This window comes from Lynx canadensis, chromosome B3 (assembly GCF_007474595.2).
Source record: "Lynx canadensis isolate LIC74 chromosome B3, mLynCan4.pri.v2, whole genome shotgun sequence".
Taxonomy (NCBI): domain Eukaryota; kingdom Metazoa; phylum Chordata; class Mammalia; order Carnivora; family Felidae; genus Lynx; species Lynx canadensis.
In genome coordinates, this window is record NC_044308.2 from 49,538,576 (window position 1) to 49,556,505 (window position 17,930).

Here is a 17,930-nt window from a genome sequence, read left to right on the forward strand (position 1 = left end):
AGCAGTTCCCTAAAAGACAAATTTAAACTCACTCAAGAAGAAATAGATAACATTAATAGTTTTATATCCATTAAGGTAGTTGAATTTGTTGTTTAAAACTTCAATAAAGAAGAAATCCAGATCCACATGTTTTTAGTGTTGAGTTGTACCAAATTTTAAGGGAGCATTTAAATCAGTTCTATGTAATCTCTTCCAGGAAGTAGAAATGGAGGGAACAACTCCCAGTTCATTTGAGGAGGCCATACACAGCCTGATACCAAAACAAGACATAGACTTTACCAGAAAAGATAACTAGAGATCAATATAGCTCCTGAATATAAATGGAAAAATATTCAACAAGCATGATTCTATGAATATGTCAAAACACAAATGTATACTCACAGAGTATATGCAATTTAAAACATACACGATGTGTTTTTTTTAATCAGTAACTAATCATTACTTTCTTTCTCTCCATTTATAAATCTTTGTAAATATACTTCCTGTTTCTAAGAAGTTATTCATCTCATTATGCATTATTTTATAAACTATTGAAGGAGGAAAACATCAAGTGAAATATAATGTGCCATTGCTTATAAAATGTATGTTGATTTCAGAGTTGTCATAATGTGAAAAAAAGGATAATTGAGAATACATTTAATGGGATATTTACAAACTGGAATTTATCCCCCATTAAGCCATATATCCTATTTTTTATTTTAAGAAAACAAACAGCAGCAGCCTTTTTGATTTTAAGAAAACAGAGGAAGCCTCAAACAGAGACATCATCAATCTGTGAGGGCTGGGAGTCGGAGAGCAAGGAAGGGCCAGCTATTTCAGACAAAGAGCTGGAGTGAGGATAAACACAGGTAGTGCCACGCAAGACAGTCTCTTTCCTGGTGTGTCCAAGAGTACTGCACGTGGTTAACAAGGGAATCAGACAGCCGTCCAGGGATAGTTGCTGAATCCCGTATAAATGATTGTTCTTTTATTATTTAAGTGTAAAGATTAATGTTATTCCATTACTTCATGAAAAAGATAGTGTAGTCATGCCTTTGTATAAGCTAGAGAAATGAAAAGGAGAAAATAATGCTCGCATCAAACATTTTTTTAAAAAAGGCCAGATGAAAAACATTAAGCTAGAATTGTCATTTATAAATGTACCTCATTTAAGGGAAATTCAATATATAAATTATCCTAGAAAGAGATGAATTAGAGCAGGTAGTGATGGGGACATCTGATTACTTAAATGATCATTCATCAGAACTCCTTTAAATAGTAAGTGCTCTGTTATGGTTTTAAGTACTTCATTTTGGCCAAATTTGATTTTCATGTCTTTCTTTAAGAACTTCTAATGTGAAGTTTAACTGTAGATGAGTAACAGAGCTTTGTCTCTTATCTACAATAAGAAAAATAAATTGCCACACATTTTAATGGATCCTACAGTTGACAGTGGTCGCTAAGAACTTCAGTGTTTTTGGGTATGTAAACACAACAGGCTTGGTGTTTTGGGAGAAACAACAAAGCCTGCAGAATTTAGAACTATTTCTAAATTACTACCTGTACTTTGTGTATTAATAAATAGACTCAATTCACAATGTCACCATTAGCATTTGATATATATGTATATATTTTTAAAAGACAGAATGAATAGGTTCAATTAAACAAATACTAGGGAAAAATAATAAGCTCATAATTTTTTAAAGTGATCCATACGAACTCAGACTGCCATTTCTTCAGGAGTATCGTGCTTTATAACAGTGCACTCCTGAAAAGCTCAGGTCAGTGTTCTGTAAAATCACTGTAAGATTAATCTAGAATTAATCATTCAAAATAATAAAACAGTTTATAATAAGTTTTTAAGAATGTGGCTTGTTTTTATGTTGGATGTTGTATTCTTCTCATGGGACTTAACAATATTCGGAGACACGGAGGTAGATAGATACCTAAGTTTTTCCTTATTTTCAGTGTCATGATCTTGTAATATGTAGCTGTTCCCATGAATACAACTCCTGGAAAAAGTTTCTCAAATTTTAATGAGAGAGTAGAACCATATAATGTGAAAAGTGTTATGTTATATCCAGCAAAAAGGGTCTGGGGTTTTTCTTCCTAAGGAATGAAATTATTCTGTATAAATGAAATAAAAAGGCAGAAAATACAACAGTGTTATGTGTGTTCAATAAACATCCATTTATTAATGCATATGCCAGAGGATAGTATTGTACTATGCGTTTGAAGAAGTCATTAACAAAGCAATTGCCTAACAATTTAACATGAAATAGTGGATGTCTCCCGTATGTGTTTTCACATCCAGTAACAGAATGGTTCTGAGAGTCATGATACTATTCATTTCTGTCCTTAGCATATCAGACCAGCTTATTCACAAAACACAATCATTGTAACAGATTCTTGTTTCTGCATGTGTATGTTATCCACTAACAGTTATGACCATAAGTACAATTACGAAGTACTGTTGTACAGCCAAGTATTTAGATACAGACTCTAAAAAGTCAAACCATAAAAACACAGAAAATGCAAATATTCATAAACTATTTCATAATGAAAATCCAATCTAGTTATTTTTTATGTACCAAGCTGTACTAAGTTGTTTTCTTATTGTATCTTATGCCTTTGTGCTCATAAATAACATAAATTACAAAATTATAAGCAATTTCTTCAGACCTTATTTTACATTTTTCATTAAATAGATGAAGACATGTATTTTTGCTCCAGTGCAATATATAGTAATGCTGCATTCAGTACAAATTGTTGACTAGTTTTAAACAGAAAAAAGCAATTAAATGATTATAGTGCTAAATAAATAAGGAGATAGTCATAACTGTCAGAGGGAAAACACTAACAGTATAGTTACTTATTATAGGTAATTTGAAGAAACAAACCTTCCATTGCATTTCTAAACCCTTAATCCAATGACTTTCTAAAGAATGAAATTTGGTAAAGCCAAGACATAGTGCTAGATGGCAAATGCATCAACTTACCTTTTTTACAAATGTGATGTGACCTTGGCAGTTTTAAAGAACAAAGTTTTGTCAATATATCAAACATTGTTAACAAACTCTATTTAGCATCGCTTTGTATAAGTTTGCTTTAATAGCATTTCTTCACAGTGATATTTCAGAAAGGTTGGAAACTGGTCAGCATAAAATATTTCCCACCTTTTCTATTTTAATTTGTATGCAAAAATCATCACAATAGATCTGCAACTATAAAATTACAAACACTTTCTAGAAGTGACTGTATTTCTAGTTATGATAGAAAAAGTTCTTTGTATGACATCTACAATGAGGTAAGTCTAAATAAAACAGAATGTGGGTAACAAATGCCTTCTGATCTATGGGCAATATAAGCTAATTTAAAAGACAATGGACAAACCAAAACCAAAACAAAACAAAACACCTAGTTGTGTTTTAGTATGTTTAAAGGATGAGAACTGGTAATGAAATGAAACATTTTAAAAGATATGCTGGATATTTCACTTTACATCATAATTTTGGCACTTCATGGAACATTTATTTCCCAAAGACCAGAATTGGTATAAAAAGCTCAGCAAGTTTTCCACATACTTTGTGGACACTGAGTACTGGCAAACACTGAAACATAGTGAACTATTAAACATTCCCATGTATTTGCACATGCATGCAGTAGTCAAACAGTTATAGTTTATGAATTCTTGAAGATGATATCTTGCAGTATTTGTTTAAGCAGTCTCTTCAGCAGATCTTGTTTCAGATTTCAGTCTTACAAATTCTTTAGCCACGTCATCGTTGGTCCTCTGAGAGAGTATTCTAAGGATAGTCAAACCAGTTTCATCCAGGGAGACATTTTTCAGAAGGGGATACCATGCCCCGTAGCTTCCTTTTTCTGCTATGTTCTGTAGCCGAATTACCGTCATTCCGATAATTCTGTCTTCTCGGGCAAAGCAGTAATCTTTAACTGATAGATGAAGTTCATAAGCCCCTGGCCGGTTTTCATTACCTAGAATGCTATGTGGATTAAAAAAGAGAATTTTGAGCAAAAATTTTACTTCACCTAGGGATCAATAAGGTTCTAAATATTGTTGAAAATTTTATACATTCCTCAGAATAGTATTTGGCAAATAGAGTATCATGGTGTTTTAATTCTGATGTAAATATCATTTACATTTTATGTAGATTGTTTTTACATAGATATTACTTAGCAGTCTAATTTAAAAATTTCTTTCCCTAGATAAAAATAGGAAGTCAGTATGAATATACTTTACTATCTTGATATTGAACATATTAATATAAACTTTAATTAAAATCTGTTATACTTAATTCTTGGAGGCATGGTCTTCTCACTGATAGAGGGGTAGGATGGGGTTACTAGGGGGCTTGGCCAAGGTAAAGGGTAGTTCTTGCAAGAATTTCTATGCCATTTCAACATGAGTTATATTTTCTTTTCTTTACCTCAGGCTCCTGGATATACTATTATATCTAGGAGCCTTTTCTCTGGGGAATAAACAACACAGACTATCAAGCTAACACAGACAACAAGATTATTCACAAGATGCCAAATTAGATACAAATCTCCAGAGTAAATCAGTTCCAGTGGAGCGTGATGCTTCAATGCCAGTTCTTTCTGATGGCAACAGTTAGACACCTGTCAAGTGTGGGGCTGAGGGTGTCCTCCACTGATAACAACTTGGCAGTGCAGAACTGAACATAATGAAGAAGGCTGAGAGGTAATACACTGAGAATAATCCTCCCCTGCCCCTTATTTTACTTCATTCTCAGATATCCTTGACTTTCTAATGAATGCACATCTGTTCCTCAGCAGTAGAAGCTTCCAAATCCCTTCCTTTTCTAGGTGACTTTTTTTAGATCAAACATTTGCAGAGTCAAACTTTTGTTTCTTGGCAACACTGATAACTGAAGTGTGTATGTACTTTAGACACAACCGAAATAATGTGAAAGAAACTGGAAGCCTGATGAGTAAGTATAGAAGTGCAGAATATGATAGGAACCAGATCTTCTGAAGAATTAAAATGTATCATAATGCTGTCTTTTTCCCGGAATCATGGTCTTGGTACCTCACAGTGTTATATCTGAATGTCGTGTGATTCAAGTAATTCCTAGAAACTTAATTTAATCAAAATTTGCATATAATTTAGAGAGATAGATATGTGGAATCTTGTGAGCTGGTTTATTAGGAAGTATTATGGATATGATTAATCTATTAGAGCCATTTTTTAATAGATGTGGTAGGTTAGCTAAGTTTAATGAGTGGTAACAGAGTTTAGTATTCAGAATTCAGTGTGCTGAAAAGTCTCTGGGAAACTAAGAATGTGAAACAAACAAGCAAAGAGGACCAAACCAGTGAGAAAGTATTTCGGTAAGCATGTGTGCATGTGTATGTAAACCCCAAGGTTTGGTGCGGTGTCCTCTCTTTGATTGTAGCTCAGCTCATCTAGATTCATGCAATTACATCTACATGCAGATGATTCTCAAGTTGTATCCAACAATATATGTGATACCTCTTCTGGAATGTACTACAGGCATTTTCAAATTAGTAGACTTAAAACAGTACTTGATCTCCTCATCTCTTGTCCTGATTCCCTCATCTCAGTAAATCACTGTCTATCCACTGCTTATGCAAAAAACCTAGAGGTCATCTTTGATTTCATTCAGTGCCAGATACTTGCATTTGCCTCAACTGGATATATTTTTCATCCTTCTCGTTGTACTTTGCAATAGAATGCTGACCTGTAAGGATTATATCAATGAAGTTTCTTCATACTGAGGCTTCTAGTTGGTTTTGGCCACAAGGAAGGCACTTCAGGAAATCAGAAGTAATGATGAGAATAAGGTCAGAGTCTATTTCCCTGGCTCCTTTTGTTTGATGCTGCCTCTAGGATACTGTCCATCCCTAGAAGGCCATTACTCTTTTTGAGGTGGCTGATGACATAGGAAATTTTTGGTTTCCCAGTTTTAGTAACCAGTCTTCCTCTCCTTCACGTACAGTAGGGGGAATAACCTGGCCACTCCTGGCCTCAGATTACATCACTATTGCTTATAGCCCTTCCATTCTCATATCCTAGTAAATTCCCTTGTAATAAGACTATCTTGAATTATCCTAAATTAAATGTTTTCAGGAACCTAATCATATATTCTTTCTTTCATGTGCTACCTCGAGTCGACTGGAAGTTCTATAGATTCTACTTCCAGTACATACCTAGAATCTTTCCTCTTCTTTCCATCTCTCTACTATTTACTTCACTTTCCTACTACCATCTGGTGGGTCAGTATTACCTCTTGCCAGAACTACTGCAATAGACTTCGAACTTCTCTTCACATGTTTGGTCTTGTTTCCCTATAATTATTATTTTTATACAGCAAACAGAATAATCATTTAAAGATATAAATGAGATCATTCATTTTCTTATCTAAAAATTCTTCAAGGCCTCCTATTAAACTTGTAATGTAATCTAGTCTTCTTTACCCTGACTGCAAAGTCCTGTGTCCCTGTACTCTGGTCAAGTCTTCAAACTCATTTCATCTCATTCCCTTGCCTACCATATACTATTTCTTAAATATGCCAGGTGTGCTCCCACCTTAGTCTCTGCACTAGCAATTGTGTTTGGCCTGAGATGCTCTCAACCCACATCCTTGCATGATTGGTTCTTTCTTTTTCCCCCTACAAGTTTTAATTTAAACACCACATGCTCAGAGGGGCTTTTGCAAACATCCAATCTAAGCACCCAATCAACCAATCTATTACATCAGCCTGTTTCAATTCTCTATGTAGTAGTCACTATCAAGTGATAACTTTTTGTTTATTTGTGATTTGTTTACCATGTGTTCGTCACTTCTAGAGAGTAACTTCCATGAGAACAGAGACCTCCTGTTATATATACCAAACTCCTAGAATTTGGCCTGATGCATGGAGACACTGAACAGCTGTTGAGCAGTGGGAGGAAAGTAAAATCATAGCTGTCTTAATTTGCCAGGGATGAGAGATCAACAGGAATACTTAAAACTATACGTTTTGCTTTCCTTAGCAAAGCCCAGTGCCATTCCCACCCTAAACCCCTCAATACGTTTAAGATGTACAATAGCTATTGCCTGGCTGAATAGATGAGTCGGGTGAGGACTTACAATTGAAATGTTTCATTGTACTTGGGTGACCATGTGTTGCTTTTTGTCTTTGTGCCTTGTTTTCTCTTCTTATCTCCAAGGTTGGGTCCCAGTATACAAACTTCCACAAAGGGCCTGAACATTGCAGTGGTCTGCCAGTTAAGATCATTAATAGCAATCACTAAAAACCAAAAGAGGAAAGGAATATTAAATGTTAGCAAACAAATGTGTGGAATCTTAGCCTCCCCTTTGGTCCTCAGAGTAAACTTTTAAAAAAATGATGTATCAAACCATAACTTGAACTTGATAGTGCCCTTACTCCATTGATAAGAAAATATCCTTGAAGAACAAACAATTTGCTCTCTGGAATGTACTTGATTTAGCTTTAAGCTCTAAGCTGTGTGGCATTGGTATGGTAAAAAGTTAGTTGTAATTCAACTGTCATTTGTTACTACTGAAATGTTATCATTCCTCTCAGTTAATTAAGCTCTATTGGTTAAGTAAAAATGTGATGTTTTTCATATGAAAAATGAAGACATGTTCATGAACTACCTAGAAAATATACAGAAAATAAAAAATAGTTTAAGATAAAGTCTATGGGGCGCCTGGGTGGCGCAGTCGGTTAAGCGTCCGACTTCAGGTCACGATCTCGCGGTCCGTGAGTTCGAGCCCCGCGTCGGGCTCTGGGCTGATGGCTCAGAGCCTGGAACCTGCTTCCGATTCTGTGTCTCCCTCTCTCTCTGCCCCTCGCCTGTTCATGCTCTGTCTCTCTCTGTCCCAAAAATAAATAAACGTTGAAAAAAAAATTAAAAAAAAAAAAAGATAAAGTCTATAATTTTATCAGTAAGAGTAAATGACTTAATACATTGGTACGTATACTTTCAGTATTTAATTACTTTATATACAGAATGGGATCAATGTAATATAGTCATATATATATGTGTGTGTGTGTGTGTGTGTGTGTGTATATATATGTATACATATATGTATATATATGTATACATATATGTATACATATATATTATAATATTTTATAGTTTATATATTCATGTAATACATATATATATTTAAAGTCTATCATGGATAGCTTTCTCGTTAATTATATATGTTCCAATTAACTATATGGATATTCCATTCTGTATTTAACCAGTCACCTATTGTAAATGTTATGGCTGTTTCCTAATTTCAGGCATCATAATTCTTCAGTGTAGATTCTCATATGTATACTTTTGTTCATCCTTTGAAAATCTTTTAAAAAAGTATATTATAATTAAAATAGTTAAGTAGAAGCTTCATAAAACTTTGGGCATTTGATAAATAGAGTCAAAATATTTTTGAAAAATATTTAAAGACATGTGTAGGTAGGCATTCCCACTTACCAATACCGTACATAATCTTTTATAGACTATAGCAGTGTTACTTTTATAATGCAAACATACACTAGGTAATGCAGTTTTAAATGTGTTTAGAAGGACATGGTTCTTAGTAAGGTGGATAATGTGACTAAGTCTATAATGATATAAAATAGAGAATATGGTTCTATTGAGCAAAATATTAACCATTAAATTTCACCTTAAAAATGACCCAGCGTTCAGATTGTATTTTTGCAGTGTAAAACCAATAGACTGAGCTAGTCATTAAAAACAAAAAACAAAAAACAAAAAAAACAGTTTTGGAAATCACGTAGAAAAAGAAGTAAATAGGTAAGTAATGTGAATGAATAGTAATGATGAGGGAGCTTGAGGAAAGTCGAGGGCAAAGTGCAGGCTAACAGAACCCCTTCCCCAGGTGGGACACGTATGACATTCCTGGACACTCCCAGCTACACCAAAACAAGAAAGGACATAAACAAACAAACAAACAAACAAACAATCCAAAACAAAAAAAACCCACAAATGGTTAAACTGATGGGCATCTCCACTAGTTAACCAGAAAAATGCAATCCCATCAATAGGCCCAAGTCTAGGAACTCCCTACTGTCTTAATGTTAATGCCTTGCTAGAGGGAAAAACAACCTTAGCTTGACAATAGCCAGGCCTGCAGTAAGTCTTTAGCATGTGAAAGTCTCTTTGGAAACTCCTACTTGACTTTATCTCCCCCAACTCCATAAAAAGATCACCCCCACACTTGCAGTGCAGCTCTTTCTGCCCATAGGCCCTGTCCTTGTGCTTTAATAAAATCACCTTTTTACACCAAAGACCTCTTCAAGAATTCTTTCTTGGTCTTTGCCTCTGGACCCCACAAACCCCCATCTCCCCAAAACCTCATCAGTAAGCATAAACTGACCTAACATACAAAATTTCACAGGTTAAGGAGCCAACCATAGCAGCAATCTTCAATGTATATTCTAGCATCAACTAGAGACAATGTTCAATGTATATAGTTTTGACATGTAATCAACAGTGTATTTAAACCATTTAGATATTTCAGATAATATAGGCTAAATATCTGTGCCATTGATTTTTTTCAGTTTTAGATCAAAAGTTCTGGTTTCAGGAAAAAATTGTGAGCATGTCCTAAAATCATTAAATATTTTTAAAAATAAATCTCAGAAAAAATTGTATTTTTTATATTATTACAAAGGTTAAAATCTACTAGACTGATGTATCTGGACTCAATATATACCTTTTACAGTGACTTTATGCTCTCCAGTTCCTGGGGTAGTGGTGATGTCCACATGAACAGAAATCTGACCCACTGAATCTTTGGAGGGGTGACCTGCAAACAAACAGATATTTACTGGCTTGAACTTTCAGGCTACTTTAATAATAGACATGCACATTTTCTGCATTAGGGACTTTAAAGTGTGTTCATGGAAATGAATGGTTCTTTTCATTAATAGCACATAATAGGTATTGATAAATGTTCACTAACTTGCTATGGAGATGTGAGGCTTTGGTATAATCATTTTGAGCCCACTGAGCTAAACTTTCATATGGTCCACAGATATCATAAGATACCTTGTTAGTATAGTAGTATTACCATTAAAAGAACTTGCAGTTGCCTTACTAAGCACTTAATTAAGCTCTGTTTGTTGCTTATGGACAAAGATGTATTATTGCTTTTCATTCCTGTAAGAGCTTTTCTACAAAATGCCATGCCAAAGCACTGGGGCCACCAAGATGGCTCTGTAGAACACCTGCTTTCATGAAGTCCGAAGCAGTCCAGGAGAGACCAACCTATGAACACATTGCTGCAATATAGTGTGATAAATTCTATAATGTATATTTGCAAGGTCTATTCATGGAATAAAAACGCATAGTCTATCTCCCCTGGTAAAGGTTAGTGAAGGGTTAACATGCTGTACTGGAAAGTGCCTGTGATTTGGTGTCAGGTACATTTGAATTCAAATCATAATTATATCACTACTGATTCGCTGATCAGAATGTGACACTTTCTCCAGTCTGTTTTTTTATTTGTAAAAAAGGGATAATAACACCAACCTCTTAATATATACACATCTATTAACATGTGTGAACATACATATTTTTCCCCACAAATAGGAGCACATGTTCTATCCTTAGGATTACCCCTATTTTTTCACCTAAAACTATGTTATTAAGATGATTCCATTTCAGTATGTATAAAGCTATCCTTTGTTCTTTAATATACCCTCGGATATTACAGCACTAACTATGATGTAATTGTTCAATGAGTACTTGCATGAAAATAAATCACTGAAAGGTTTACAAATAATTAAAACATTAAAATATTTAAAACATTTAAAATAATGTTTGACCTTTATTCCATTATATGAATATAACATAATTTAGTGAAACATAATTTGGTTTCCAATCTTTTGCTATTATAACCAAACTATAAAGAATACTTATTATTCATAAGTTTATATGTCTTCTTTGGGAAAATGTCTATTCATATCTTCTCATTTTTTTTTATTTTTTATTTTTTTATTTTTTTCAACGTTTTTTATTTATTTTTGGGACAGAGAGAGACAGAGCATGAACGGGGGAGGGGCAGAGAGAGAGGGAGACACAGAATCGGAAACAGGCTCCAGGCTCTGAGCCATCAGCCCAGAGCCTGACGCGGGGCTCAGACTCCCGGACCGCGAGATCGTGACCTGGCTGAAGTCGGACACTTAACCGACTGCGCCACCCAGGCGCCCCTCTTCTCATTTTTTAATTGGATTATTATTATTATCTTTTGGTATTGAGTTGTGTAAGTTCTTTATATATTTTGGGTACTAACCCTTTATCAGCTATGACATTTGCAAATATCTTCTCCCATTTACTAGCTTGCTCTTGCGTTTTGTTGATTATTTCCTTCACTCTGAAGAAATTTTTATTATGGTGTAGTCCTGATAGTTTATTTTGGCTTTCTTTCCCTTGCCCCAGGAGACATATTTGGAAAAATGTTAATAGAGTCAACATCAGAGCAATTACTGCCTGTGCTGTCTTCTAGGATGTTTACAGTTTCGGGTCACACATGTAGGTCTTTAATCCATTTTGAGTTTACTTTTGTATATTGTATAAGAAAGTGGTCTCATTTTATTCTTTTGCATGTAGCTGTCCAGTGTTTCCAACACCATTTGTTGAAGTAATTGTCTTTTTCCCATTGGATATTCTTTCTGCTTTGTCAAATATTGACCATATAGCTGTGGTTTATTTCTGGGTTTTCTATTCTTTTCCATTGATCTATGTGTTTATTTTTGTTCTAGTGCCATACTGTTAAGATGACTATAGCTTAGTAGTATATCTTGAAATCTGGGATTATGATGCCTCCAGTTTTGTTCTTCTTTTTCAAGATTGTTTTGGCTATTCAGGGTCTTTTGTGATTCCATATACATTTTAGGATTATTCTAGTTCTGTGAAAAATGCTGTTGGTATTTTGATGGAGATTGCATTAAATCATTAGATTGCTTTGTGTAGTATGCATATAATACTTGTTCTTCCAATCCATGAACTATCCCATAGAGATCTTAACAATTTATCCTCTCATATGCAATATATGAGATTAACAGAATCTTAACTTTTTGTAAAAATAAAGGGCTAATGACCAAAGATGGAAATAAAAGTTCTAAGAGACTTCCAATTTCTACCTTCAGAGAATCACTTTCAGTCCAGAACCTCTCAACAGGACCTGCTAAGATCTAGTTCACCACAAGGACTTCACTCCCTGCCCCCGCCCATCCCATTCCTCTGATAATAAAAGGATTGAAACAAAGAAAGGGAGGGGAGGATAAGAAATGCTTTCTTTACCTGGTAAAGGGAAGAAAACTCCAAGACAAATACTCCTAAACCTAGGAAGTTCTAGCAAGCTGGTCATTTCATTTTTGAATTAGTGGTTTCCTTAGCAGACAGTATGACCTGACCAAAATGGGGGGACAACCAGCCACAGAGTGTGCCAGGACTATCTCTTTAAATTCACGGTTCCATGATAATGTTAAAAGTAGATGTGCTTGTCAACTTTCATTTGACTCTCCAAATTCATTTTCCACCCTTCTCCACACTGCCCTCTGCCCTCAGAGGCTGACAATTTCACTGATGTCTCTACACCATAGTGTCTATTTGGGTCTGGCCAATGGGAAGTGCTGGCAAGACATGAAAAGGAGGGAAGAGAGTTCAGGTATTTTTTTCTTTAGTCTCCTTCCTGTGGGTTCACCTTGTGCTGGCGAAATCCCACAACCAAATATCACAGTTCCCCTCCATCTGCTCTCACTATGTGACAATATTTTTCCTGGTTCTAGCTGCTGCTTCCTCTCTTGTTACTGTTAATGCAAGGAGTAGTTCAATAGTTCACTATTCCTTTTGGTTTCTTTATATCCCTTGCCCATACCTTTCTACATACTTTCTTTATTAAATCCTTTCCAAAAAATCTCAGTTAACCTCAGTCCCTCAGTTCCTGCTGGGACTTTGGTTAACAGAGTTAACGTTTTTGATTTGCTCATAATTTAAATGAAAATGCTTCTGGTATTTTCCCAATAGTTTGTTTTGTGGAACAATGAGACAGTCTTTGGGAGGAGGAGTAGAGCTTAAAATAAAGACACTACTTAACCACTATTATTGTTATGGATTTTACAAGGGAGAAAATCCTGAAGGAGGGTCCTGAAGGCTGAGTTGAAATTCATCTTTTAGACAAAGGGGCTAAAGGAGATAGCATGAGCACACATATGGAAGTCTCTTAAGTTTTTGGCCATGAGTGGCACAATCAGATTTATTTTTAGAAATAATTCTTCTCATTTGAGTAAAAGATGGATCATTCTCATCACTACATTCTCTGTGGAAAGACTCATGCCTACTTTTCACTGTACCATGTATCGAGTCCTAAAAACCCAGTGCTTTCCTAGGATGCTTTTTTTTTTTTAATTTATTTTGAGAGAGAGAGACTACATGTGAGCAGGGGAGGGGGAGAGAGAGGGAGAGAATCCCAAGCGGGTCCTGCACTGTCAGTGCAGAACGCCATGTGGGGTTTGAACTTACAAACCATTAAGATCATGACCTGAGCTGAAATCAAGAGTCAGACACTTAGCTGAGCTACCCAGGCACCCCTCCTAGGATGCTTATGATGATCTTTTAGTTAATCTGTGTTGTTGGTCCATGCTGTTCTCATGAGCCTAATTCTTGAAAACTTTCTTCATGTTTTCACCAAGACAAACCACATGTTGGGAATACCCTTTATCCATTATCTTATGAAGCCCTGTCCAAACACCTCTACTACAAAAATATTTTCATTTTTTGTCCTATAAATAATCTGCAATTGTGATTTCCTCAAATAGTATAAAATCCTGGGCAATGGAATCAGACTGCTTTGATTATGAAGATGCTCTCAGTCACTGAGATAACACTTAATTAAAATTCCATGGACTTTCATTTTCTTATTTTTAAAGCAGGGATAAAACCACTTACCTGGCAGCATTGCGGTGAGGTTAAAAAGATAATTAAAAAATGTATATAGACTATATTGAGTCTTGCATTTAACAGCTGCTAGTAAATGGTTTCAAGTTTATTATGATAATAATTCAATTCTTAATAAGAGAATATTTCAAAGTTGTTAAATTCCTTGAAGATGCATGCATAATGCCCACATACAAAAATTATGGAAAAAAATCCATGTATATTATGATTATCTAGATCAAGGACTCTAAGTAAAGAACTCCAGAGTGATGGACATTCTGCCCAAAAACTTTGGAATTCTCCTTTCTTCACTAAGACTTTCTGGGTTGAATAGAATAGAGATACCAGATATGTAGAGCCCTCAAATGTCTAATAGGGAAAATTCCCTCTTTATAATGTGAAATGTTTTATTAACCGAGAATCTGGTGAAATGAGTTTTCGTGATAAATAAAATTTTTTGTCTGTTTTTTTCACTATTGTTGAAATCACAGTCGATGAGAAAAGGCCTCTGAGCAACATGGAAAATTCATCCAAGTTGCATATTTGCCTCTTGTTTCACTAAGGATCAGAGCCCGATCAGTGTCTGGGTTTGTGGTTAAAACTTTTACGGATCATCTTCTATGTATTCTAGAGCAGTGATGCAGCAGTGGCTGGGATGGTCAGGCAAGTTACTGATTTAATGTATTTGTAAGTGCAAAAGCCTTCCATCAAAGCACTCAACAGGAGGTGTCATTTCTTTGTCTGAGTTTCTAATCACCAAGTAATTTAAAGTCTTTAATTGTGTTGTTATAGAATTTGAGAGATTTCTATGGTAGAAAATAGAAAATTCTAGCAAGGAAACTGGGTTTCTGTCTGCTGTCCTTATTTGGAGGAAAATTTTTATACTCTTTTAAAACAACAGCTTAAGAAACTTGCCTAAAACCTCTTAAAAGGTACTGTTTAAATGCACAGATACAAGTTATCCCCTTTTACAAACTGCTTTTCTTCAGTCTTCTTGTACATGCTGTGTGTGTGTGTGTGTGTGTGTGTGTGTTTCCTAAGGAGATAGGGACAGTTGCATTGGGAAGAAAAATAATAATAAAAATCATAATTATATACTCAGCAGTACCTGAACACTTCTGTGAAACTGCCTGGGTGGAAACATTTACTAAACTCTAAAAATACACATTTCCTTTTCTTACACAAAATGTGAAATTTACTGCTCAGTTAAGTCAAACATACGCATGAAAAATACAAGTGTCACATTAGTGTCACAGCCCTAAACAAATGGAATTAGGAAGGAACTAGTTTAAAAGGGTTTTTCATTATTGCCATTATTGCTTTAATAGTTAGGCTATTCACGATTGTCACTTTAGGACTCCATGTCCTGCATCCATGGCCAGGTGTTGATACCACTCCCTAGCAACCAGGTTATACCTGGTAATGTAGTTAATTATGCAGATTTTTTCCTTCCTAACTACATTCCATAGGGGCAGGAAACCTCTATGAATAATTCATACCTTTTATCTCCAATTATATAATAAATTTATGGTATTCTTTTGATAGGTACTAATGACCAATTCCTTGATTAAATGTGGAAGCAGTCCTCACTTTGCAGTGTGATATGCCCAGATTTCATTTCCCAGGGTTTAAATAACCTCCCTCTCCCAACAAACAGGTTCAGATTTCAGCTCCCATGGTATAGAAAATGTGTATCACTGCATAAGGAACAAATATTCTTGCTAGTATTTTAGTCCACAAATCACAACATAAATAACAGATCTGTCATCAGTAATCAACTACGTTGCTTCTTTCAAAGTCTGGTAGTGTTCGGGGCGCCTGGGTGGCTCAGTCGGTTAGGCGGCCGACTTCAGCTCAGGTCACGATCTCGCGGTCTGTGAGTTCCAACCCCACGTCGGGCTCTGGGCTGATGGCTCAGAGCCTGGAGCCTGCTTCCGATTCTGTGTCTCCCTCTCTCTCTGCCCCTCCCCCGTTCATGCTCTGTCTCTGTCTCAAAAATAAATAAAAAAAAAACGTTAAAAAAAATTAAAAAAAAAAAAAGTCTGGTAGTGTTCATCCATTCAGTTTACACACAGCAAGGGGTGTAGGTGTGTTGCTGCCTTGATTCCCAGTGATAAACCCATGTCATATTTTACAAACATGGATGATCAAAAGAGGGAATCCGGACAGCAAAGATAAAAGTGCAGCAAAGAAAGAAAAAGTGGTAACCCTGGAGTGGAATTTGCATAGAATGTAAACGAGTTACTTAACAAGATTACAGAGCTTGGGAATGTTGACACTACCACCAATGGGGAGACTAGAGAAGCAGCTGGGAACTCAGTGAAAGTGAACTTAATGACATAAATGAACAAGGAGATGAAGATGTCCGGGTGGAAGTGACACTAGAGGAAAAACTTCATATTAAAGGAACTCTGGGATGTTATGACATTGCAAGTAGAAAGGATAAATGATCAGTAATGGATCCGGACTTTGGAAGGAGGAGGACATTCCACCGAGGCACGTGGTGAAAAGAAACTAGTTCTCACTAGTCTTGATAAGACTAGTGATATTTATTCAAACTAGTCTTGATAAGATCTTAAAAAGAAATAAAACACTTTAATTCTCAATGTTTCTAGTATTTCCAATTACAGTGTATTAAGTGTTCTACTATTCATTTTCCTATACATTTATAACTGACAGTAAAAGGTTTTGTGTCTTTTGACAAAATGTTTTCAGAACTTATGAATAAATCCCAATTTTCCCAATTAATTAGCAAAATTGCTTTGCAGAGTTGCAGTTTGCTCAGTAAAGTGGGGACTGTGTACATATGGTTGAATTGATTCACTTACTACTTTTGCAGGTGCTGAAACTATAGAAGTTGCTTACTTAAGTGAGATGTAAGTTACATGTGTGTTATACTTTGCAATACACTTTTCCTCCCATCTGGCAGGTTTGGTTTGCTATAGCCTTGAATCTGATTGTCTAGCACTTGTACTCAGTGAAATCTGTTGATTGCCTATCCCAGGATAAAAGAAAGGAATTAAACAAAAGCATTTTCAAGTTGAAGAAAATATATATTGATCAGGCAGTTATTTCTCAAAGAGGGAAAGGCAGCATATAAGAGATCCCATTTCCCATGGAACGGAATATAAAAATTACCTAATATGGTGGTTTTTATTCATTTATTTAACAATTTTTATGAGCACTGAATGAGAATTTAAATACAGGCTATGCCTGTTACATAATCCTGACTATTCAAAATCCATAGGAATTAGACGATTGTGTCTCAAACCAACACCTGGGCTTCTGAAATGTGTCCTTTGTCACCAACATTAGTAGGTCATGATTACCAAGCTTTCCACTTCAGGAATGAGTACAGCTTATGTGAATAAACATTGGCATGGTGGAGGATGAAAGAACTGCTTGCTTTATTTGAAGTCCTTTTTAGAAGAGCAGCTTTTGAGGATAAAAGATCCTAATTACTATCAGATTATGATATACCATTACAACTCTAAAAGAGGTAGCTTCTCATCCTCCATAGTTTTTGCATATTCTGGGAGGGAATAAATAATACTGTAAACATTTAATAATGATGATTCATGTGATATTTTAAGTTGATAATTACCCCTATGTCCTCAGTAAGCATCTTGTAAAATATTAGATGAAAAATATTATAGCTTTTCAAGTGACTCCTATATGTTAGCCAAACCGCCTAACCCTCTCAGAGGCGGGGTTGAATCTGTTCCCATGGATTTTGGGTGGAACTCTCAAAGGGGGAGGGGCATGAGGACTTCATGAGGGACATCCATTCTGGCAATGTCACAGTTGAATATCAGAGCTGGCAGGTTTGTGACTCCAGGTGGGAGAGTAGCCTACTTCCCTTAAGTTGTTAGACATCATCAAAGATGGTAAATAAAGATGGTAGATAAAAGATGGTAAATAAAACCTTTAGGATATGTTTTTTTTTAAAAAAAAAAAGATGGGGGTTGAATAAACCAGGAAGTGA

General features: G+C 35.5%; 1 protein-coding gene across 1 annotated transcript in view; it reads right to left on the minus strand.

The window, feature by feature from the left end:
- Window positions 1–2,145: 2,145 nt before the first annotated feature.
- The window catches only part of UNC13C (unc-13 homolog C), a 613,702-nt gene continuing 597,917 nt past the window's right edge, over window positions 2,146–17,930 (minus strand). The window contains exons 34-36 of the mRNA XM_032593636.1: window positions 9,720–9,812; window positions 7,116–7,275; window positions 2,146–3,983 (exon numbers count right to left, since the gene is read on the minus strand). Coding sequence (XP_032449527.1) covers window positions 3,698–3,983; window positions 7,116–7,275; window positions 9,720–9,812 — 539 coding nt within the window. The 3' untranslated portion in view covers window positions 2,146–3,697. The remainder of the gene's footprint in view (window positions 3,984–7,115; window positions 7,276–9,719; window positions 9,813–17,930) is intronic.